The following is a 23,878-nucleotide window of genomic DNA, read 5'->3' as shown; positions in this document are numbered from 1 at the left end:
TACATGTTAATTTTTGCGTTTTTTTTTCTAATAATTTGTAATTTGTTGGATATAAAATATGAAAACTCAATAAAAAAACATTTAAATAAAAAAGATTATTATTATAAATGCTTACAATATCCTAACTCTCCTGGACCAGTAAAATATTCAGACTTGGAGCAGAATCTCAATACAAGATGGATCAGTTAAAAGTCTCAGGAAAGGAAATGAGATAGCATTAAACCAGAGATGAACAAATGTTGCTGTGACAAAGTAAAATTGCATCAGCAAAAGTTCGAGTGCAAAGTAAAGCGGCTGGAAAGCGGAAATTCGAACACTCAGCAGGTCAGCTGCGGAGAAAGAAACAAGAGTTAACATTTCAGGTCGACAGCCTTTCGCCAAGAGAATGACAAGTAGTTGGCCAGGTTTTATTAACAGAAATTTAAGTATTGACTGGCGTGTTTTATTTAACTATGTAGGGATGCAGATACATTTTGCAGTCTTTAGCCAGAGAGAATCCAGACTAAGTCTGGCCACTGACTGGGTCACTGTCCGTGTGGAGTTTGCACATTCTCCCCGTGACTGCGTGGGTGACACCCCCACAACACAAAGATGTGGCTAGGTGGATTGGCCACACTAAATTGTCCCTTAATTGGAAACAAATATTGGGTACCCTAAAAAATATTTTTTTTTTTCTTTTTACATCTGGCCCCCGAGCTCCATTCTTTTCCCTTCAAATTCTTTGGATATTAAACACACAAAAGCTGCTTCAGCTATGGTTAGCTTCACTGGGGGTTAACGTCAGACTGTGTTTCTTAATGAGGTGCCAAGCACTAGATGAACAGTACTAATACTGGGATCTTACTAGATTGTCCAAGGCTTGTTACCCTTCATCCTATTGAGATTGGGCATTCTGGAATTTGTTACAGTTTATTCTGATCAATGTACAGATATTTAGTACTGACACAGCTGAGCTGAGGACTGTTGAAGGGCCTGCTTGCCGCACGTATCGCAGCACTAAATGTACCTGGCTACATTCTGTTCTGCTGGATCAGCCGCTCACCTGGAGCAGCTGTAGGATTGGAAGGTGAAAAAAGGCTCCTCCCAAAGTGAAAGAGAGGGGTGGTGGGCGGAGCGAGAGATAAAGAGAGACTTACATTATCACAATTGGAGCAAGTTCTAAAGCCCTTTACAGCCAGTCAAGCATTTTTGAAAATGCATCCGCTGTTGTAATGTAGGAAACACGATGGGCAATTTGCACACAGCAAACAGTGATAATGACCAGATGATCTGTATCTACAAAGTTGATTTGGGGGCCAGCAGCAAACCAGGGAAAACTCCCTTGCTCGTCTTTGAAATAGTGCCACGGGATCTCTCATCACCAGCGGGCAGACAGAGCCTCGGTTTTACCGTCTTGTCCGAAGGCGACACCTCTCACAGTGTACTGCACTGGAGTGTCAATCTTGGCGTTTGTCCTCAAGTTACCTGAGTGGGACCTGAAACCACGACCGTCCGACACAGGAGATGAAAACGCTACCAACTCAGCCATGATTTTGGGCTGGAGACCGACCAATGTTTGCAGGCTGGAGACTGACGGCTTCAAAAGTCATGGGGTAGATTGAGGGTAGGTGAGGCTTGCGATAGAATGGAAAAACTTTTGGGTGAGGGCTTGAATGTGTACGGAGCAGCAGACCTTTTCTGGATAGAGATGGTCTTGCATTTTAAGAGACATCCATGAAAGTAGGAATGTGCGTTTATGCTCTTTCTAGTTTCCCACGTTTATCGAAAATTCACCTTCTCCCTTCTGATTTTGTCCCAAGTATCCCAGCTCCATCATTGAAAGGTAATTAAATAAGTGTGCCGAGTCCACAATAGGCAGATTATACTGATCTACCAAAGGGAGTAGGTCTGATGTGCCAAACAGCCTCCCCTTGTTCTACTTCCCATTCCAGTGTACTGTAGGAGATTGGGCAATTAGTGCCAAAAACTCATTTTTAACCATTTTAATTTTCACAGGCTGTAAAAACATTCTATTCGCCCCCAACCGTAATCGATTGCACAAGGCAGCTTTACCTTTTAAGGACCGTCTAGCTGTGAAGAGAATGCACCAGACAATTGCCAGTCTATGTCATTTTCCAGCTACCCCTTTCTGTATTCACTCACTGACAATGCAATTATCTTTAATTCGAAAGCGGTTTCTCGAAGACAAAAAAAAACACAAGCAATCCTGAAATTTCCCTTAATTGCTCTGCTCCAGTATTTAACTAGCAGCAGAGCTGTCAAACCAGCTCCACTGGGACTCATGGAAGCCACTTCGCTGCCGACTGTTTCTAAACATCAGCAATTATACAACTGGTGAGGTGGGAGGGTGGAGGTGATTTGTACCCCCCTCCTGTCTTCAAACCAGGCTTGATTTCACCATACTTTAACAAGAAAGTCACAAGTTTCTGCTCTTGATTCCTCTCCATGAAAGTTGGAAATTCTGGACCTCGACTGTACGAGGTCGGTTAGCTCAGTTGGCTGGTCAGCTGGTTTGTGATGTGGAGCGACGCCAACAGCGCGGGTTCAATTCCCGTCCCGGCTGAGGTATCCATGAAGTATCCATCCTTCTCAACCTCTCCCTACAGGTGTTGCTTCCCCACAGGCCTGTTGAGTCTTTCCGGCACTTCCTCTTCTTATTTCAGATTTCTAATCCACAGTATTTTGCTTTTATTTTAAAGCGACTAACTAGGCAAAGAGCCGCCATTTAAGTACATCCCAACACACACATTGGCCTTTTCTTTGGCTGGGGAAGCGGGCGCAGAGGAGAGGAGGAGGAACAGGACTTAGGAGGAATAGATCATTCAACCCTCAGAACCTGCTCAGCCATTCAATAAGATCAGGACTGATCGGACTGTGGTCTCAACTCCACCTTCCCGTCTGCCCCCATAATCCTGGACTCTCAAACTTAGCCTTGAAAGTATTCAACCACGCAGCCTCCTCTTCTTCCGAGGGAAGCAAATTCCACAGATTAAACGACCCTCAAAAAAAAAATGTCCTCATCGCTGTATCATGCCTAGACCACTTATCCTTAAACCGTGTCCTCTAGTCCTAGTCTCTCTCACAACAGGAGACATCCATATCCACCCTCGCCACCAACTAGAGTAAAATGTGTTTATACAAGAACTTTTGAATGTAAAGTAAACAGATAACAACAACAATAACAGGAACAACAACTCTGTGCAGTTTCCGGAACATATTCACTTTGTCAGGATGGTTAGAATATCATGGAGAAGACGGTGGCTAAGAGGAGATTTGATGTTCAAACTCATCAGAGGGCTAGGGATGGACAGAGTAGATTGGGAGAAACTGTTCCCACTCGTAAAAGAATTGAGAACGAGAGGGCTCAGATTTAAAGTCATCAGTGCAACATGAGGCAAGAAAGAAACTTTTCCACAGTGAGTCTGGAATGCACTGCCTGGAAGTGTGGTGGAAGCGGGTTGAATTGAGGCATTCAAGAGGATATTAGGTGATTTTCTGACTCGGAAACAATGTGCAAGAGGATGGCACTAAGTCATAATGCTCTTTGGTGAGCAAGTACAGATGTGATGGATCGAATGGCCTCCTTCTGGCACTGTAACACTTCTGTGATTCTGATCGTGATACCACCATTGGAGCAGTTCCCCACAACACACTGCATGTGTATCGATTCCAAATTTTGGCATTTGTGTGTCTACACAAAAGGCGAGATTGGAGATATTCAGGCTCTTCAAATAAGAATATAAGTTAAATATAAGAACTAGGAGCAGGAGTAGGCCATACGGCCCCTCGAGCCTGCTCCACCATTCAATGAGATCATGGCTGATCTTTTGTGGACTCAGCTCCACTTTCCGGCCTGAACACCATAACCCTGAATCCCTTTATTCTTCAAAAAACTATCTTTATCTTAAAAACATTTAATGAAGGAGCCTCAACTGCTTCACTGGGAAAGGAATTCCATAGATTCACAACCCTTTGGGTGAAGAAGTTCCTCCTAAACTCAGTCCTAAATCTACTTCCCCTTATTTTGAGGCTATGCCCCCGAGTTCTGCTTTCACCCGCCAGTGGAAACAACCTGCTCGCATCTATCCTATCTATTCCCTTCATAATTTTATATGTTTCTAGAAGATCCCCCCCACTCATCCTTCTAAATTCCAACGAGTACAGTCCCAGTCTACTCAACTGCTCCTCGTAATCCAACCCCTTCAGCTCTGCACACCCTCCAGCGCCAGTACGTCCTTTCTCAGGTAAGGAGACCAAAACTGAACACAATACTCCAGGTGTGGCCTCACTAACACCTTATACAATTGCAGCACAACCTCCCTGGTCTTAAACTCCACCCCTCTAGCAATGAAGGACAAAGGAAAGAAAGGAGTTTGTAGAGTGGGATTCTTGTTTATAGAATAAACAAAGCAGAATGGAAAGGATAAATCCAGAGGACTACTTCAAGGTAAACATTAAATGGTGGAAATGAGAGGATGGATGTGAGGAAGTATTCAAATTGGTAAAAGGAAATATTTTGGACTGATTAGACTGATTTTGGACTCTATAAGTGTCCTTTATAGAGTATCAGTGGTTGAAATGGAGGCTATGCTGGGTGCTCGAGTCTAAATCCTCACCACCATTCAACGCTGAGAGTGGGGTGGGGAAGATAATACAGATAGGGAGCGATTGGCTGTCCTACACAAACGATCAGAGATGTCAGAAAATTGTACAACATCTCTCCCTCTAACCACATAGTTTTGCACATAAATCTTGGTTTGTGTCACAATCAACGACCCATCAACCTACAGCCATTTTAGACACACACTGGTTGAACTTCCCCATGATTACCACAGAGTGTATTGCTGCACAATGCTTGGTTTTACAAACTTATTTCTCCATAAAGTTAAAAATCTTGTCCCGTTCGCAACTGAAACCAGTCACCCAGCCCTGCCACCCCACAGCGCCAGGGACCCCGGCCTTGGGGGATTGTCCGTGTGGAGTGTGCACGTTCTCCCCGTGTCTGCATGGGGTTTCCTTCGACAGTCCAAAGATGAGGAGGTCAGGTGGATTGGCCATGATCAATGTGCAGGTTTGAAGTGGAGGGAGTGGGCTTAGGTAGGGTGCTCTTTCGGAAGGTCGGTGCAGACGCAATGGGCCGAATGACCTTACACTGTACGTATTCTATAATTCCCTGTGCCTCATATATGAGCTACCCAGGGTGACTTGCCCTCTGCCTTTCCTTCCCTGTAGGAGGTGGTACATCTAGTCTCTGCAGAAAGCAGTCTTCTGGGCAATTGTCTTAGCACGAATCAGAGAAATGTTCCCATATTGTTTGGCTCCATGGTACAATACAGCAGGTTTCTATTCACCACACAGCATCTTTACATCGTTTATATTGTTTGTCCTATAAATACCCTAATGAACCTCTCGCTCCCTTCAAAATTATATCAGTTGCAAATGTGGTGTGTAGTGGCTCAGGAGGTTGGAACAATAATAATACAGAGCATGAAAAAACAATTTGCATTTCCCCAATACTTAAGTGACCTCGTGTACAAAGTCGTTATAAAACATGCCCTTACATGGTGCCTTATCAATGCCAAATACCTCTAACACCACCACATAATAGCAATTTAGCATGACCAATCCACCTAACCTGCACATCTTTGGACTGTGGGAGGAAACCGGAGCATCCGGAAGAAACCCACGCAGACACGGGGAGAACGTGCAAACTCCGCACAGGCTGGAATTCAACTCGGGTCCCTGGCGCTGTGAAGCAGCAGTGCTAACCACAATGCCACCAATATTGGATGAGGAGGGAGGTCTGGGTACATGTGTGGAAGCAGATCACTCTTTCAAAAAGGGAATATCAAGTCATAAAACGTTTAAACCAAAATTGCAGGTTCTACATTACAACAACTGTACATTTGCTAAAGGAGGTCAAGATAAACCTACAGTCAATATTCCTGATTTGATAAGAAACCAGAGAACCCCTCGGCTCCCACAGAACACGTGAGCGACACAGGCCTGAACACATACTTCACCCCCTCCCTATCTGTACCTCCCACTGTGTGGTGACCCTCCAGCACCTCACTGTACTGCAGCCTTACCAAGCAGTCACATGCTGATAAACACACACATCTTCCCAAGAAACAGAATCCCGGACAAGTTTAGTTTTTTTTTGGGTGGCTGCTGGAAGGCAAATGCCCAAAGATCATTCAAGATTTTTATGGTGTTTCACTACCGTTCCTAAAAATAACAGAAATACATTGGTAGGAACGCAATACACAAAATATTTTATTATCCAGCATACATGGGGAATAGGTGATGCCAGAAAACAAACCGTTCCATTTACCAGTGCACACTTAAGACATAGAATTTACAGTGCACAAGGAGGCCATTCGACCCATCGAGTCTGCACCAGCCCTTGGAAAGAGCACTCCACTTAAGCCCAGTACCCGTCACCAAGCAACCCCATCCAACCTCTTTGGGCACGAAGGGCAATTTATCATGGCCAATCCACCTAACCTGCACATCTTTGGACTGTGGGAGAAAACCGGAGCACCCGGGAGGAAACCCACGCACACACGGGGAGAACACACAGACAGTGACCCAAGCTGGGAATCGAACCTGGGACCCTGGAGCTGTGAAGCATTTGTGCTAACCACTATGCTACCGTGCTGCCCACTGTGCAGAGTCTGCATGTTAACCACGTGTCTGCGTGGGTTTCCTCCGGGTGCTCTAATTTCCTCCCATAAGTCCCGAAAGACAGGCTGTTATGTGAATTGGACATTCTGAATTCTCCCTCTGTGTACCCGAGCAGGCGCCGGAATGCGGCGACTGGGGGATTTTCACAGTAACTTCATTGCAGTGTTAATGTAAGCCTACTTGTGACACTAATAAAGATTATTATTATTGTCGATTATTTTACAAATTGAATTGGATCCCAGTCCCTTAGGGGCCACATTCGGGGTGTTGGACCTGCTGACGGGAGCAGGAGCAGACGTCCTAGCCTTCGCCTCGTTGATTGCGCACAGGCGGGTTCTGCTGTGGAATGGAGGTCAGCTACTCTACTCAATGCCTAAGTATGACAGGGGGTTCGTATGGAGTTTTAATACCTAGAACAAATTCAGTACGCTCTGAGGGGATGCAATTGAGTGGTTCCACAACAGATGGTGACCGTTCACTTTGTATTTTAAACATCCGGGCACCTCAGCCGTTTGGGAAAGTGGGATAGGGTTTTTGTGGGGTGTGCGCGCTATAGATTTCTGTCTGATTCTCTGTTTGATCATTTCGTATTTATCAAAAAATGCTCAATACAAATATTTTCCAAAATAAAAAAGAAAAATTCTGGTTGGTGGGGTACTGGATCACAAAGCTTGCCATATATATGTAAACATATGATTTGTAAAAAGTTAGCGACTGCCTGACCAATTGCACAAGAAAACCTACCAAGAGATTCCTGTTCATATTTCCTGTGTCAGTTAAGGTTAACGGTCTTCAGTTACTGACGCCGCAGAATAACTCGCCCTTACCTGGACTTAGAAAAAAGGGTTTGCACTAGTTTTAACTATAAATAGTTCCAACGAAAACAAAATTAGGGAAGATAAATTTAGTGAAACAGAATATATCTACACATCCTTCTGCAAACGAGAGAGTTATTAGTTACCCTCTCCTATCAGCGATCCATCATCTCTCCCACAATGTTGTGGAATGCTCTGCCTGGATTAGATGGAATATTATCCAGGTTTTACTCTACTCTAAACAAGCCAGAATTCCCAACATTTTAAAAGATAAACACTGACCCCCAACGCGACAAGTTTAACAGATGTACATCGAGAGATCAGGCTCTTCAACCATCTCCCTTGACTTCCTGCTGAAAGGTGTCAGCTGCTTTGCACTTTTGACATCTTTTTATAAATATTACAAAAGAAAAATGCACTCAAGGCTGGATACCACAGTTTCATTACATCAACAAATCATCCTTGTCAGAACCAAAGACCGTTTGATTCTCAGGCATTCATAGAACATAGAACAGTACAGCACAGAACAGGCCCTTCGGCCCTCGATGTTGTGCCGAGCCATGATCACCCCACTCAAACCCACGCATCCACCCCATACCCGTAACCCAACAACCCCCCACTTAACCTTACTTTTTTAGGACACTACGGACAATTTAGCATGGCCAATCCACCTAATTCAAAGGCCTGTAGTACGTGAGCGCTCGTGTGGCCTCCTACGCGGACACCCTGTGCTGGGCCAGCACCAGAGGAAGTTGTCCCACGGGTGCTTCAATTACCCACTTTAAACCATACTCCTCAAAATGGTGAGGGAGGGGGACGAAAAAAAAATTATTGAAAGAAATTCTGCCTTAATATGAAGAAGGATCGGTAAACGTAAGCAGCTGTGAACCTCACCCAATCAATCCAACCCGAAGACAAAATGGAGGGGGTATCCGGGCTCAGCGGGGCTGGATGACACCAATCCTGACCACTCCCCCCCCCCCCCCCCTCCCAAAAAAAAATAAGAAAAGGAGGGCTCAACTGAGGAAAAGTCAACCTCAGGCGAGTTTACAGAGCACCTCAGCAGACAAGAACACACTCAAATGTAATTCATTGTCTGTACGGAGCTAGTGTGACCTTTACCTGGGCAGTGGTAAGAGTAGCAAATGGCCTCAGAGCACCCCCCCCCCCCCCCCAAGTTTAGAGCGAGTCAGGATTTCCACTTGGATTGCCCATGATTCTTACCCCCCCCCCCCTCGTTTCCTGACCCTACACGTGCTGGAAATCAATCCGCGGAGATGTTGTGCGACCACTGATCGGATTCAGCAGGGGCACGATCGAACGGTCCTTTTAAGGGCATCACAGCAGAGTAAGGGTCACCTGGCTTGGGGGAACCAATCGCGATGGCGAGAGGGTAATTCTCCCCCCCCCCCCTTAGGTGCAGCTGGGTAGCTGCTGTGCTTCTGCCGAAATATCAGTAATGAAGCCGGTGACATCATTACACTAACCCAGCCCTCAATGGACTCAGGAGGTTCAAGGAGGGCGTGCAGATAAGAGCACTCCTGTAACTGTACTTTGGACTGAGACAACATCTCAGGAGGAGGGTTCGAGGGGGAGGGGAGCTGCAGGAAATGTTGGCAACAGTAGTGTGTGGGGGGAGGGGAGCAGAAAGGGAAGTGCTGCCACAGCAGCAAAAACTGTACTGTTCTGATTTGAACAGTTTCAAACAGGCTGCTCCTTGGGTAACTCAATCTCCAACTTCAAGTCATTAAAATCTACATTTCTCCCCCCCCCCCCCCCCGCCGTAAAGGAGTAACATTGTCGTAAGGAATTCTCTGCGGAGAAATCCACAGCTTTGTACACAACGGTAAAAATCCAATCTTCAAATCCCCGCCACCCAACAACGCCTCATCCCTTTGCACGTTTCCACTTCCCGTCTTTACACCCCTCCTCTCTGCAAGGAGACACATTCAGCTGGTGGGGGCGGACTCAGGGAAAAGAAAGTGTCCTGCGGTCTGCTACCCCACCTAAATGACCACTCTTCGATGTCATGGCGTGACAGGGGGCCAGCAGCTTTCTAACCTCGCCAAAGGGCCACCTGGGCATTTTCAGCAAGTGTCACTCCCTGCAATAATACAAACACCCCATTGCCCGCCCCACTTTTCCAACCCAAAGTTGCAACGGCCCATTTTCGCACCCGTGCCTCAATCAGGTTGAAAGCAGCACCTTGGTGTTTTTGTGGCACAAGGGAAGCAGTGATCACGACTCACATTTTTCAACAACAAAAAATCATTCAGGACACTTCCGTAAATATATTTAGTCCAAGATCACCTAGCCAAACATAATCGGAACACTTTTTGTTCAAAATGAATCTATAGCAATATAACCATATAATAAAAAGGTCGATCAACAACTTTGAACGAACTAGCTGATCTCAGCTATTGCTTCAATTCACCCCAATATCTCTTACATATTGGAATGCAAAAAGACAGCAGCATCAGCGAGACATCCTATTGCTGACCGCCTTCCAGTCACCTCTTAAGGTTCGCAAGACTATTATGGGTGTTTGTTGCGGACAGAATCAGACGCAGTAGTCAGGCCCCCGAGCAGCCAGACGACATGGTAGCACAGTGGTTAGCACAGTTGCTTCACAGCTCCAGGGTCCCAGGTTCGATTCCCGACTTGGGTCACTGTCTGTGCGGAGTCTGCACGTCCTCCCCGTGTCTGCGTGGGTTTCCTCCGGGTGCTCAGGTTTCCTCCCACAGTCCAATGATGTGCGGGTTAGGTGGATTGGCCACGATCAATTGTCCTTAGTGTCCAAAAAAGGCTAGGTGGGGTTACTGGGATAGGGTGGAGGTGTCGGCTTGAGTAAGGTGCTCTTTCCAAGAGCCGGTGCAGACTCGATGGGCTGAATGGCCTCCTTCTACACTGTAAATTCTATGGTTCTATAGACACTTTGCACCCCCTTCCCTCAAGGAGTCCCTCCAGCTCCACCGCACTCTTTGACCCACTGCAGCAGCCAATCCACCACAAGACAGCGTGGGTCGCAATTCCTACTCCAGGGGCTGGTCAGAATGCAGTATCAAGATTGCACTATATATAAAAGACCTTCTCAGTTAGGACGAGACAGAACATGAATCAAAAGCAGACAGAAATCAGTTCCAGATCAGCTAACTCCACGACAGAACCAACACGCACGTATCCTATAACCATTTACAAAATAAGCTTGGCATGTGGCCCTTCTTAAAAAACACACGCCCAACATGTACATTCTCAGTAGCTGGAGTAAAATCAAAAAGAAGAATGTTTGTGGTGCAGCCAATCCCAGAGTGCTATTTTGATAAAGTAACCACATAACAAATGAATCCCGTCTCTGCACATGCAAATTCATCAGAAAATAGAAGTTACATTTGAATTTGCCCTGTGAATCATTAAACCTCCCCGGCAGCCTCCAACACAACTAATTTCCTGCATAAAGTACGATTCCAAATATCATACATCAGAATTAGTTAAACACACAGAAACAGAGAGCACTTATTAGCAGTCCATACACACAAAACCCATTCCTAGTTAGCAACACTGACGTAGCCCAAATTCAGCTCTCGGCTACACAAATACAAGGTGCTTCAATTTCTCTGCCCTGAATCAATATCTTTCTGCTATGGATCTTCCCCCAATCCTTCCATTTCCAAGTTACAGGATCCGCATAATACTGCTTTGCTAATTCCCAACTCAGGACAGGCCAAGGCGCGAGTTGTCAGAATGGGTGTACAAGGCCACTTCAAACATTTTTATGCTTTCCAAAAACCAAGCACAATTTAGGCTGTCACGCAGCTGCTACCTGGATTTTCAAGTTAGTGCCAGAGCTGTGACACAAGTTGCACACTCACGTCACAGGAGCAACACTTGCCAACCACACAAACATCGTCCAACAGCAAAGTACAACTCACTACTCGCACAGGATGTACAAAACTCTACCTGCACCTGCTGCATTTTGTCTCAACGTTGCATAGATATTTGCAACACTGTCACCGAGCTGTAGGCAAATATTTCAGCTGAAATTCTTCCTAATTCTCATTGCAACACCCATTGCATTTGCTTCCTCCTCTGGTTCCTCCCCTGAAGAGGCCACATAATTCGAGGCGCTCACCTTTAGAAGGGTTCTTTTAAAACAATGCTGAGAGATAATGTGCGTGAGTACAGGCCCAGAGATCAAGTCCAAATACTACTGGTATTGTGGGACCTTCCCTCCTCTCACTGCAGCCACAACTCAAAAAGAAACAACTGATATTACCAGGGCAGCACTCTTAAACCATCAACTCCAGTTCTGAATTACCATCAGTACGGGCTTCCTCGACAACCAGATAGACTTCCCTCCATCTTTCAGGGAGGGGGAACTGGGGGCATAATCCTCAATGCTTGGCTTGTTAGGCCTGGCATCTTGTGGGCCACCCTACCTTCTCAATCAGGGATGCCTGCTCCAGGCGAATCACATCAGTAAGAAAAGCAACATGCAACACTCCAGGCGAGGTTTTGACTCTTAATAGAAATTGCTCAACAGCTTGGAGCTTTCAGCCGCTGCCACCTATCTGAACCAGTTTGGTGAGCTCAGGAAATTCGAAGCTGGCCATTGTTATTGTGGTGATATGCCTGTAGACAATATTGGTGGTGCGACCTCCAACCAGCAGGTGGCGGTACAGATTGACCATGCAGTCTTGAGACATCAGTGATGTGAGATCTAGCCACGAGCAGAAGATTGTAAGGCGTACATGAGGACAGTCACACCCAAAGGGTAGTTTCAGGAGAGTCTAATCTCTATGATAACTTGGTCTGTATTGATTCTGATTATTACCGTACCACGTGTACATCAATATAACATCATTCTGGTTAAAGTCACCAGCAGTTTCGTAGCAAGACAAGATCACACAACAGTTATTAGAAAAGTATTTTAGAACCACAACTTGCACTGGTGTACCCCTTTAATGTAAAAAACAAAAACCTCACACGGTGCTTGACTGAGCCAAGGGTCGCAATGAATAGCTACCTGGCGCCTCCTATTGGCTGATGGCAGCTTATTTTAATTACTGCGCCTTTCTTGAAAGTTAAGAAAAATAAGGGGAGAGCACCTCTCGGTACGGCAGCAGGGTATTACTGAATCATGCGCTGAAGTCTGGACTGGAGCCGAACTTTCAAAGCTTAATGACTCACGTGAGTGCAGTACCAAACTGACCCACAAGAAGAACTGAAAAGACAAAACAAACAAGTAACATTCCACAGGCCTAGTCATTTTGTTTAAAAAGGATTTGGCGGCAGGTGGGAGGAACATCGAGAGGCACCAAAAAAAAAAAAGAACTGGTCATTTGCGCTCACTCTCGATTTAATAGGTTTACTTTACTGGCCAAGCGAGCTTCACAAAGATGGAATATTAGAAATTTTAGACACAAAGATTCCCTGTATTCCAGGTTGCTTGCTTGTTCCCAATAGGCTAGTGCAGACTGGAACGACACCAATGCCCCTCCCCAGCAAAATTATTTGCAGTTAAGTGACATGTTATGGTATTAATACAATGACAGCAGTGTGGTCAATTGACACAGCAAAGGTTACCACAATCGTTAAATACAACTTATTCTTTTTTTGTTTGGGTAACTTATTAAATCTGATTAGATCGTTTTTGTGCAAGCATTTCCTACCCTCTGCATAAATTACCGAAACTGGGTGAGACCCAACATTCTTCTCTCTCCCCATCTAAAAAGTACAGATTTGAATCGTAAAAACTGACTTCAAAAATATATATAGTTCAGATATCCAACTGGGTGTCAGCTGTACCTTAGTTGGTCGGGGGGGGGGGGGGGGGGGGGGGGGGGTGCAGTGGTGCAGTGTGGTATTGTCACAGGACTAGTAATCCAGAAACCCAGGGTAATGCTCTGGGGAGCCAAATCCCACCACAGCACATTATGAGATTTGAATTCAATTAAAACCTGGACTTAAAAGTCTAATGGCGACCATGAAACCATTGTCGAGTGTCATAAAAACCCGTCTGGTTCACCAAGGTTCTTCATGGAAGGCAATCTGCCGTTTTGACCTGACCTACATGTGACTCCTGGCCCAGTGGTTGACTCTTAAATGCCACTCAAGGCAATTAGGGATGGTCAGGCAAAAAAAAAAAACAAAACAAACTTGTCTTCAAGTCCCACTTCGGAGACCTGATTCAAGGCTGACATTCTGGCTACACTGGCAGATGCGTCATCATACAGGTGAGACATTAACCCTCTCGGGTAGAGGCAAAAGCCCCCATGGCACAGAAGAGCAATTCAATGATCATGGAAAATATATCTGGTCATTTATTACTTTGCTGTTTATGGGACCACAAGTTGGTTTTCATGTTTTCTACATTACAATAGTGACTAGATTTCAAATGTAATTCATTGGCTCTACAGACAGAGCCAGCATAGATCCCAAGGGGTGGAACGGTCCTTCAATGATGTAATGACTCGACAACTCTATCAAGAACTTCAGCTTTGGAGGCTATGGCAGGTGCTATACCAATGCAAAATTCATTGCCATTGATTTTGTTTAACCATTATAGATAATCTCAACTTTTATCACCCCAACACGATCAGAATTAGCCAGACAAGATTGAACATTGAAATAAAATAGGGTCAAACAGTCAAAGGGTAATACAGTTAACCCCCATTGCCATGAAGTGTTTGGAACTGCCAGGGGAATATCATTTGCGAACAAGGCTGGAATTGCAAAATGGAAAAACATCCCGCCCTCCTTAAATATCTGGGGTGTTTGCATTCCATTGCTCAGGGAGTGTTTCCACACCTTCGCAAAAGGCTCTGCATCATAATCTTTAAGAGCAATGTATTTAAGCAAGTTCAAAACCAACATTTTCAAGACTCTGTTGGAGGATTTTTAAAAAAAAGAGATTTGCAGAGGCGTGGTTACACTGGGCGGAAAGATAGACTATTCCTCCGAGATTAACAATCACAATCTATAGAGAATCAGACTGTTCCTCCGAGATTAACAATCACAACCTAGAGAGAATCAGACTGTTCCTCCGAGATTAACAATCACAATCTAGAGAGAATCAGACTGTTCCTCCGAGATTAACAATCAGAACCTAGAGAGAATCAGACTGTTCCTCCGAGATTAACAATCACAACCTAGAGAGAATCAGACTGTTCCTCCGAGATTAACAATCACAATCTATAGAGAATCAGACTGTTCCTCCGAGATTAACAATCACAACCTAGAGAGAATCAGACTGTTCCTCCGAGATTAACAATCACAATCTAGAGAGAATCAGACTGTTCCTCCGAGATTAACAATCAGAACCTAGAGAGAATCAGACTGTTCCTCCGAGATTAACAATCACAATCTAGAGAGAATCAGACTGTTCCTCCGAGATTAACAATCACAACCTGGAGAGAATCAGACTGTTCCTCCGAGATTAACAATCACAACCTAGAGAGAATCAGACTGTTCCTCCGAGATTAACAATCACAACCTAGAGAGAATCAGACTGTTCCTCCGAGATTAACAATCACAATCTAGAGAGAATCAGACTGTTCCTCCGAGATTAACAATCACAATCTAGAGAGAATCAGACTGTTCCTCCGAGATTAACAATCACAATCTAGAGAGAATCAGACTGTTCCTCCGAGATTAACAATCACAACCTAGAGAGAATCAGACTGTTCCTCCGAGATTAACAATCACAATCTAGAGAGAATCAGACTGTTCCTCCGAGATTAACAATCACAACCTAGAGAGAATCAGACTGTTCCTCCGAGATTAACAATCACAACCTGGAGAGAATCCGAGGATCCAATTCAGTCAAGTTCAAAAGGGCTCATGGAAAGGGGCAGCACGGTAACACAGTGGATAGCATTGTGACTTCACAGCGCCAGGGTCCCAGGTTCGATTCCCCACTGGGTCACTGTCTGTGCGGAGTCTGCACGTTCTCCCCGTGTCTGCGTGGGTTTCCTCCGGGTGCTCCGGTTTCCTCCCACAGTCCAAAGATGTGCAGGTTCGGTGGATTGGCCACGCTAAATTGCCCTTAGTGTCCAAAAAGGTTAGGAGGGGTTATTGGGTTAAGGGGTTAGGGTTGAAGTGAGGGCTTAAGTGGGTCGGTGCAGACTCGATGGGCCGAATGGCCTCCTTCTGCACTGTATGTATGTTCTATGTAATGCTGACAGGAGGAGATGGGTTGGTGTGGCTTCAGCAGAAACCAGAACAAAGTGAGTTGAAACAAGACTTGATTGTATATAGCGTGACTACAGGAACATCTGTCAGGTTCTTGACAAAATCAATACAAGTTAAATTGCAGTATGTTAACTAACATTAGGTAAATGGGTTTTGACAAAGGCGGCAATTGGAAGATTTCTCTTTCCCCTCTGGTTATTGATCATTCTCAGGCCACACTGAATTTGTCTTTTTGATCTTATCCCTCCCCTCAACTGACCCCCCCCCCCCCCCCCCCCCCCCCCTCAATATCCTCCATTTTAATTTCCACACAAATGAAACTAATCAATGTGGGTTGGTAGGCAGAAAGCCCAGGTTTATTTGGAAGGTGGGGAGGGAGGGGAAGATTTTGCCCTAAAAAGGAAAACCAACAAATTAAATTAAAAATAGACTGGGCTGCAACCCAGTGTCCTGCTGGTGACTTGTGGCATCCAAGTGATACCCAACACTTGGATCCCGATCACGAGGGACATCAGGTGCCGCACAGTCAGCCAGTTCTTCTCCCTCCCCGCCCTCAGTGCTTTGTGGACACTGACTGAACAGATACCGAATCGACTTCTCTATCCGAGCCTCAATCACAGAGAGATTTGAAGTCAATTTGGATCAAATAGGTCAACCATCGGTAAATATCCAAACCCATACTTCCCAAAAGCTGGACAAAGAGCGCATTGGTCGGGCTCTGGAAAGATGTGACTGAAATGGAGATCAAACCTCCTGCTTAGTCATGAAGTTGTGTTTTAACAGCAATGTACTGGCAGTCATTCCAAATTTTGGTCACTGCCACGGTCAACATTCAGCTCCAAACAAACAAGTCACTATGGACGGGAGTTGCAGGGTTTGTTTGCAATTGAGCAAACAGGGCAGTCTAGCATTTGCTTCAGGAGACTGCATGTGCCCAATGCGAGCCGCACTGTGGAAGTTACTGGTTTATTCAGTCGCATGCAAAATGTCGTGCACTGTTATTTTGGCCACGAAGAAGGTGCTCACGTGCTGCAGAACTAACCCAAATTGTGCCTTTAACAGGGTAAAAATGTCCCAAAGAGCTTCACAGGTGTGTTATCAAACTAAGTTTGACACGAGGGCAGCACGGTGGCGCAGTGGGTTAGCCCTGCAGTCTCACGGCGCCGAGGTCCCAGGTTCGATCCCAGCCCTGGGTCACCGTCCGTGTGGAGTTTGCACATTCTCCCCGTGTTTGCGTGGGTTTCGCCCCCACAACCCAAAAATGTGTAGGCTAGGTGGATTGGCCACACTAAATTGCCCCTTAGTTGGAAAAAAATGAATTGGGTACTCTAAATTTATTTTTAAAAAACTAAGTTTGACACCAGAGGTAGCACTGTGATAGCTTGATCAAGGGGGTAGATTTTTAAAGGAGCAATTTAAGATGGAGGTGCTGTGGAGACATTTAGGAAGAAAATTCCTTATTTAGGACCCAAACAGCTAAAGGTCTGGCCACCAATGATAGAATAAAGGGGCCAAATAATATTGAATGGATAACAGCAGCAAGTTTCAGCATGGATTGGATGGGCAGAATTGGCTTCTTGTGCTAATAACTCTTCTGACCACGACAAGCTAAATTGACCAGGAGTGAAAGGTTTAATTACGAGCAAGTTAGCAACTCAGTAAGGACTGTAACAGGGTTGGTTTAATTTGTCCACATCCCCAAGCTGAGGCAAAGGTGGGGAGGAGAAGAAACATAAAGCGCCCAGATTTCCCGCTTTCTGTCACTATCCTGTTGGGGCAGTGAATTGGGTTTAGCCAGGATGCCCTGGATGGTTCAGTCAACCACCGATGCTCACCATTCAGCCTCACGCAAAGAACCACCTGCACCTGAACCAGGCACTTCGGAAGCTGCTAACGGGCAGCACGGTAGCATTGTGGACAGCACAATCGCTTCACAGCTCCAGGGTCCCAGGTTCAATTCCGGCTTGGGTCAATGTCTGTGCGGAGTCTGCACATCCACCCCGTGTGTGCGTGGGTTTCCTCCGGGTGCTCCGGTTTCCTCCCACAGTCCAAAGATGTGCAGGTTAGGTGGATTGGCCATGCTAAATTGCCCTTAGTGTCCAAAATTGCCCGTAGTGTTGGGTGGGGTTACTGAGTTATGGGGATACGGTGGAGGTGTTGACAAGAGCCGGTGCAGACTCGATGGGCCGAATGGCCTCCTTCTGCACTGTAAATTCTACGAACAATGGCCCCTCACTTAGCAACAATGTTGAGGAGGGTGGGGAGGAACGGAAGGAGGAATTATTACTGCTTTATCATTGAGCTCAAAAGATTTTCTAAAATTTCACAACTCAAAAACTCTTCAATTTACTGATTCAGTTTCCAAAAACATTCATTCAGATCCGGACCGTTTCCAGCTGGCACCTACATTCGGAAGAGCATGCTGAAAGGAGTCTTTGTGGACAGCATATGCCCACCATTTGACTGCAATAAGTCCAACAACAAAGAGAGAGAGAGAAACACACACACCGTGAGGAACCCTCTGCGTGAAACCCCAAATATATTCCCCCGAGGTCAGACAAGCTTTCCTTCTGGGTGGTCTCCTCAGCCTTGGGTGTGAAATGTAAAACAAGAGAATGGGGGAATGCTCATGTTCAAGGTGCGAGAGATGGCTATTTTCTCAGTCTTACTCAGATTCTCATCATCAGATGACAGTCTTGGTGGGTGAAGGGACAGCACGTCAGGAGGAAAGAAAGGCATCGATGGTGATGGACATCACTGTCAGCAATTGGAACACATACTCCCATCGCAAACGTCCAGGTGAGGCACAACAACATTCCAGACACACAGCAAAAAAAAAAGGTGCATTATTCTGCTGCTGCCAGAGGATCACTCCCAGCCCTATGTGTGTGAATTCCTCCCACCTCAATGTCAGTAAGAAACCAGTTAGAGAGCACCGGTGCCTGGAAATGGGCTTGCTCAGATTAGGCAAACATTTTCACAAGAGCATCCTTGGAACTGCCAGACAAGAGTATTTTCAAACACCAACCAGAGCTGGATTTACAGCTCAAGTGAACAAAGGGACAGTGTATTTGCTAGTTGCTGCTCCACCTTGGATCCCGAAAACTGGGAGAAACATTTGTACACATCAATTTAAAAGGAATGTCAATATTGAGGGAAGGAAACGCCATCGTGGGCATTCAGATCAGGGGCAGCATGCATTAGGACGGAGAATAAAACTCCCCCCCAACCTCTCAACTCCAGCCTCAATTTCTTTTATTTTTTTTAAATGCACCCTCGGCAACACTAATGTGGCATTGCCCACATGAGCCATTCTTAAAATCTCTGAGTAAGGTTGCTAATTGAAATCCGATTTACAAGTAGCTTCATAATGTGGCCTTCATGCCCACTGGGATCAAGGCATCCAAGGTTTGATTCAGATTATTGGTCAGACACAATGGGAGACCCTCAAACAATCAACGTCCAGACTCAGAACCCAGGAATGAAGGGACAGCCCACCAGCCAACCAATTTTAACAAACACGATTGATGAAGAGCTGCAGGAAGAAGCATGTTTTACAGCAATGTTAACAAAAAAGGGGGGGGGGTGGTGGGGAGGAAATATGAGGAGATGAAAAGAAACAAAGATTCATGACTGGTAGAAACGCAGAAACAGTAATTTTAGAACAGTACAGCACAGAACAGGACCTTCGGCCCTCAATGTTGTGCCGAGCAATGATCACCCCACTCAAACTCACGTATCCACCCTATACCCGTAACCCAACAACTCCCCCTTTTTATGGACACTGCAATAATGACAAGGTGGAACCCAATTGCCCAATACATTGAGTCATGTGCATGACTGATCACCACGGCGTTGTTCAAAACGGGTGACTGATCAGTAACCTCTATCTCGGATTCTGACTTATTTAACGTGTTGCTTAATGGCCTGGCCGAGATCCAAATGCGTAGATATCAGTGGCACAGGTGACATGTGGGCTGCTGGCGAAGAGAAGAAAAGTGCAACGCCCGCCCCACGTCCCAGCCAGCAGCCCACCCCCAGCCAGCAGCCCACCCCCAGCCCGCAGCCCAGCTCCAGCCAGCAGCCCACCCCACGTCCCAGCCAGCAGCCCACCCCCAGCTCCAGCCAGCAGCCCTACCCCCAGCTCAAGCCAGCAGCCCACCCCACGTCCCAGCCAGCAGCCCACCCCCAGCTCCAGCCAGCAGCCCACCCCCAGCTCCAGCCAGCAGCCCACCCCCAGCTCCAGCCAGCAGCCCACCCCCCAGCTCCAGCCAGCAGCCCTACCCCCAGCTCCATCCAGCAGCCCTACCCCCAGCTCCAGCCAGCAGCCCACCCCCAGCCAGCAGCCCACCCCCAGCCAGCAGCCCACCCCCAGCCAGCAGCCCTACCCCCAGCTCCAGCCAGCAGCCCACCCCCAGCTCCAGCCAGCAGCCCACCCCCAGCTCCAGCCAGCAGCCCACCCCCAGCTCCAGCCAGCAGCCCACCCCCAGCTCCAGCCAGCAGCCCACCCCCAGCTCCAGCCAGCAGCCCACCCCCAGCCCCAGCCAGCAGCCCACCCCACGTCCCAGCCAGCAGCCCACCCCCCAGCTCCAGCCAGCAGCCCTACCCCCAGCTCCAGCCAGCAGCCCTACCCCCAGCTCCAGCCAGCAGCCCTACCCCCAGCTCCAGCCAGCAGCCCTACCCCCAGCTCCAGCCAGCAGCCCTACCCCCAGCTCCAGCCAGCAGCCCTACCCCCAGCCCCAGCCAGCAGCCCTACCCCCAGCTCCAGCCAGCAGCCCTACCCCCAGCTCCAGCCAGCAGCCCAACCCCCAGCTCCAGCCAGCAGCCCTACCCCCAGCTCCAGCCAGCAGCCCTACCCCCAGCTCCAGCCAGCAGCCCACCCCCAGCAGCCCACCCCCAGCTCCAGCCAGCAGCCCTACCCCCAGCTCCAGCCAGCAGCCCTACCCCCAGCTCCAGCCAGCAGCCCTACCCCAGCTCCAGCCAGCAGCCCACCCCCAGCAGCCCACCCCCAGCTCCAGCCAGCAGCCCTACCCCCAGCTCCAGCCAGCAGCCCTACCCCCAGCTCCAGCCAGCAGCCCTACCCCCAGCTCCAGCCAGCAGCCCTACCCCCAGCTCCAGCCAGCAGCCCTACCCCCAGCTCCAGCCAGCAGCCCTACCCCCAGCTCCAGCCAGCAGCCCTACCCCCAGCTCCAGCCAGCAGCCCTACCCCCAGCTCCAGCCAGCAGCCCTACCCCCAGCTCCAGCCAGCAGCCCTACCCCCAGCTCCAGCCAGCAGCCCTACCCCCAGCTCCAGCCAGCAGCCCTACCCCCAGCTCCAGCCAGCAGCCCTACCCCCAGCTCCAGCCAGCAGCCCTACCCCCAGCTCCAGCCAGCAGCCCTACCCCCAGCTCCAGCCAGCAGCCCTACCCCCAGCTCCAGCCAGCAGCCCTACCCCCAGCCCCAGCCAGCAGCCCTACCCCCAGCCCCAGCCAGCAGCCCTACCCCCAGCCCCAGCCAGCAGCCCTACCCCCAGCCCCAGCCAGCAGCCCTACCCCCAGCCCCAGCCAGCAGCCCTACCCCCAGCTCCAGCCAGCAGCCCTCCCCCCAGCCCCAGCCAGCAGCCCTACCCCCAGCCCCAGCCAGCAGCCCTACCCCCAGCCCCAGCCAGCAGCCCACCCCCAGCCAGCAGCCCACCCCCAGCCAGCAGCCCACCCCCAGCCAGCAGCCCTACCCCCAGCCAGCAGCCCTACCCCCAGCCAGCAGCCCTACCCCCAGCTCCAGCCAGCAGCCCTACCCCCAGCCAGCAGCCCTACCCCCAGCCAGCAGCCCACCCCCAGCCAGCAGCCCACCCCCAGCTCCAGCCAGCAGCCCACCCCCAGCCAGCAGCCCACCCCCAGCCAGCAGCCCACCCCCAGCCAGCAGCCCACCCCCAGCCAGCAGCCCACCCCCAGCCAGCAGCCCACCCCCAGCCCCAGCCAGAAGCCCACCCCCAGCCAGCAGCCCACCCCCAGCCCCAGCCAGAAGCCCACCCCCAGCCAGCAGCCCACCCCCAGCCCCAGCCAGAAGCCCACCCCCAGCCAGCAGCCCACCCCCAGCCCCAGCCAGAAGCCCACCCCCAGCCAGCAGCCCACCCCCAGCCCCAGCCAGCAGCCCACCCCCAGCCAGCAGCCCACCCCCAGCCAGCAGCCCACCCCCAGCCAGCAGCCCACCCCCAGCCAGCAGCCCACCCCCACACCCAGCCCTACCCCCAGCTCCAGCCAGCAGCCCTACCCCCAGCCCAGTAAGAAGTCTTACAACACCAGGTTAAAGTCCAACAGGTTTGTTTCAAACACGAGCTTTCGGAGCACGGCTCCTTCTTCAGGTGAATGGAAAGGCTTTCCATTCACCTGAAGAAGGAGCCGTGCTCCGAAAGCTCGTGTTTGAAACAAACCTGTTGGACTTTAACCTGGTGTTGTAAGACTTCTTACTGTGCTCACCCCAGTCCAACGCCGGCATCTCCACATCATACCCCCAGCCAGCAGCCCTACCCCCAGCCAGCAGCCCTACCCCCAGCTCCAGCCAGCAGCCCACCCCCAGCTCCAGCCAGCAGCCCACCCCCAGCTCCAGCCAGCAGCCCACCCCCAGCTCCAGCCAGCAGCCCACCCCCAGCTCCAGCCAGCAGCCCACCCCCAGCTCCAGCCAGCAGCCCACCCCCAGCTCCAGCCAGCAGCCCACCCCCAGCTCCAGCCAGCAGCCCACCCCCAGCTCCAGCCAGCAGCCCACCCCACGTCCCAGCCAGCAGCCCACCCCACGTCCCAGCCAGCAGCCCACTGAAACATCCGCCAGCTTATTCCCATACACAAGATCATATTTTAAATTAAGAAACTAACATGACCACCTTTCAACAACGACAAAAAGGCATGGAGATTTTTTTTAAACTCGGAGCAGCCTCACAGCTTTCAACCACATGTAGTGGGGAACTTGCAAGTTAAAAACCATCAACCACAACTTTATGAAGCAGAATCGAGACTTGGCTGTTCCACTGCTCCCAAAGCACAACCCCCTTCACCCAAGTCACAATTAATGCCAAATATTCCCAATCCCCAGTTAGAAAGGGTCAGGGAAGGTGGATTTAAAAAAAGGTTATAAGTTTCCTAATCCAAAATTTTAAAAGTTTTCGCAGACTGATAAAGTGCGTTGACATTTTTGTTGTCAATGTTAGAGAATGAACAATATATTAATTTGCTTAGAGCTTTAAGTGGCTGGTGTCATGTTTCATATGGAGTTCCAAATGGTGTAGGTCTCACAATTGCCAGGGTCGCATTGATTCGTGCAGTCAAAGCACATTTTAAATGGATGCAAATTAAATATTTTTCTTTACCTGCACGTACCACTCACCCCCCCCCCCCCCCCCCCCCAAACAACACCACAAGAGGGTCCAGATCACTGCTCGTACCCACCGTTTGTGGAGTGTATCCTCCTGCTGTTGCTGGGAAGACGGTGTCCTCCTCCTCCTCCTGTTCCAGCAGCCGGTTCTCGGCTCCTCCCGGGGACGGCAGCCAGGCTCCGGGCGTGGGGCTGGGACTGGGGGGGAGCCCGGAGTCGGGACTGTCCAGGACCCGCTCGCCCAGCCGCTTGGGCTCCAGCAGAGGACCAGTTAGCACCTCCTGCAAGTTCAGACTCCCCACCATCGCAGCTCTCAACGTCAGTGCAGCCGGCAGTGAACGACCTTTGCTTGTGTGTGTGTGTAATATAAATTTGAGGTTTTAAGAAAAACGCAAAATTAATATTGTAAAATAATTAAAATCCAGTGACCTGCAACTTTTAAAATAAAACTATTGTCTGTACAAAAGCAGATTCAAGCCCGGCATCAAACTATTAATTGCTAATCTGCTTCCCTCTCACACACAGACAGAACGCTGGTGTATAAACACTTGAGGTGGGCTGTGCAGTTGCAGAGTCCAGGCTGCTCCGAGCTCAAGGATTTCATTGTTTCTGTCAAGCTCCTGATTATTACGAGGCTGCAGGGACCGCCTGCCAGAGCTCCAGATTGGCTGCTCCCGGGACCATGTGGAGGGGGGGAGGGGGGTTTGAACTTGGGGACAACCCACAACAAACTTCCTCCACTTTCACAAAGTCGAGCCAGGCATATCAATTGACCCCAGTGTGCGGCTGGAGGGGAGGGGAGGGGAGGGGAGGGGAGGGACACACCCCCACCCCCACCCCCA

General features: G+C 48.9%; 1 protein-coding gene across 1 annotated transcript in view; it reads right to left on the bottom strand.

Moving 5' to 3' along the window:
* The window catches only part of rflnb (refilin B), a 29,823-nt gene extending 6,156 nt beyond the window's left edge, over window positions 1–23,667 (bottom strand). Inside the window, exon 1 of the mRNA XM_038814429.1 lies at window positions 23,111–23,667. Coding sequence (XP_038670357.1) covers window positions 23,111–23,341 — 231 coding nt within the window. The 5' untranslated portion in view covers window positions 23,342–23,667. The remainder of the gene's footprint in view (window positions 1–23,110) is intronic.
* Between the last annotated feature and the right edge of the window lie 211 nt (window positions 23,668–23,878).

This window comes from Scyliorhinus canicula, chromosome 12 (genome assembly GCF_902713615.1).
Source record: "Scyliorhinus canicula chromosome 12, sScyCan1.1, whole genome shotgun sequence".
Classification (NCBI taxonomy): Eukaryota; Metazoa; Chordata; class Chondrichthyes; order Carcharhiniformes; family Scyliorhinidae; genus Scyliorhinus; species Scyliorhinus canicula.
This window is presented reverse-complemented; position numbering and strand designations above follow the sequence as displayed.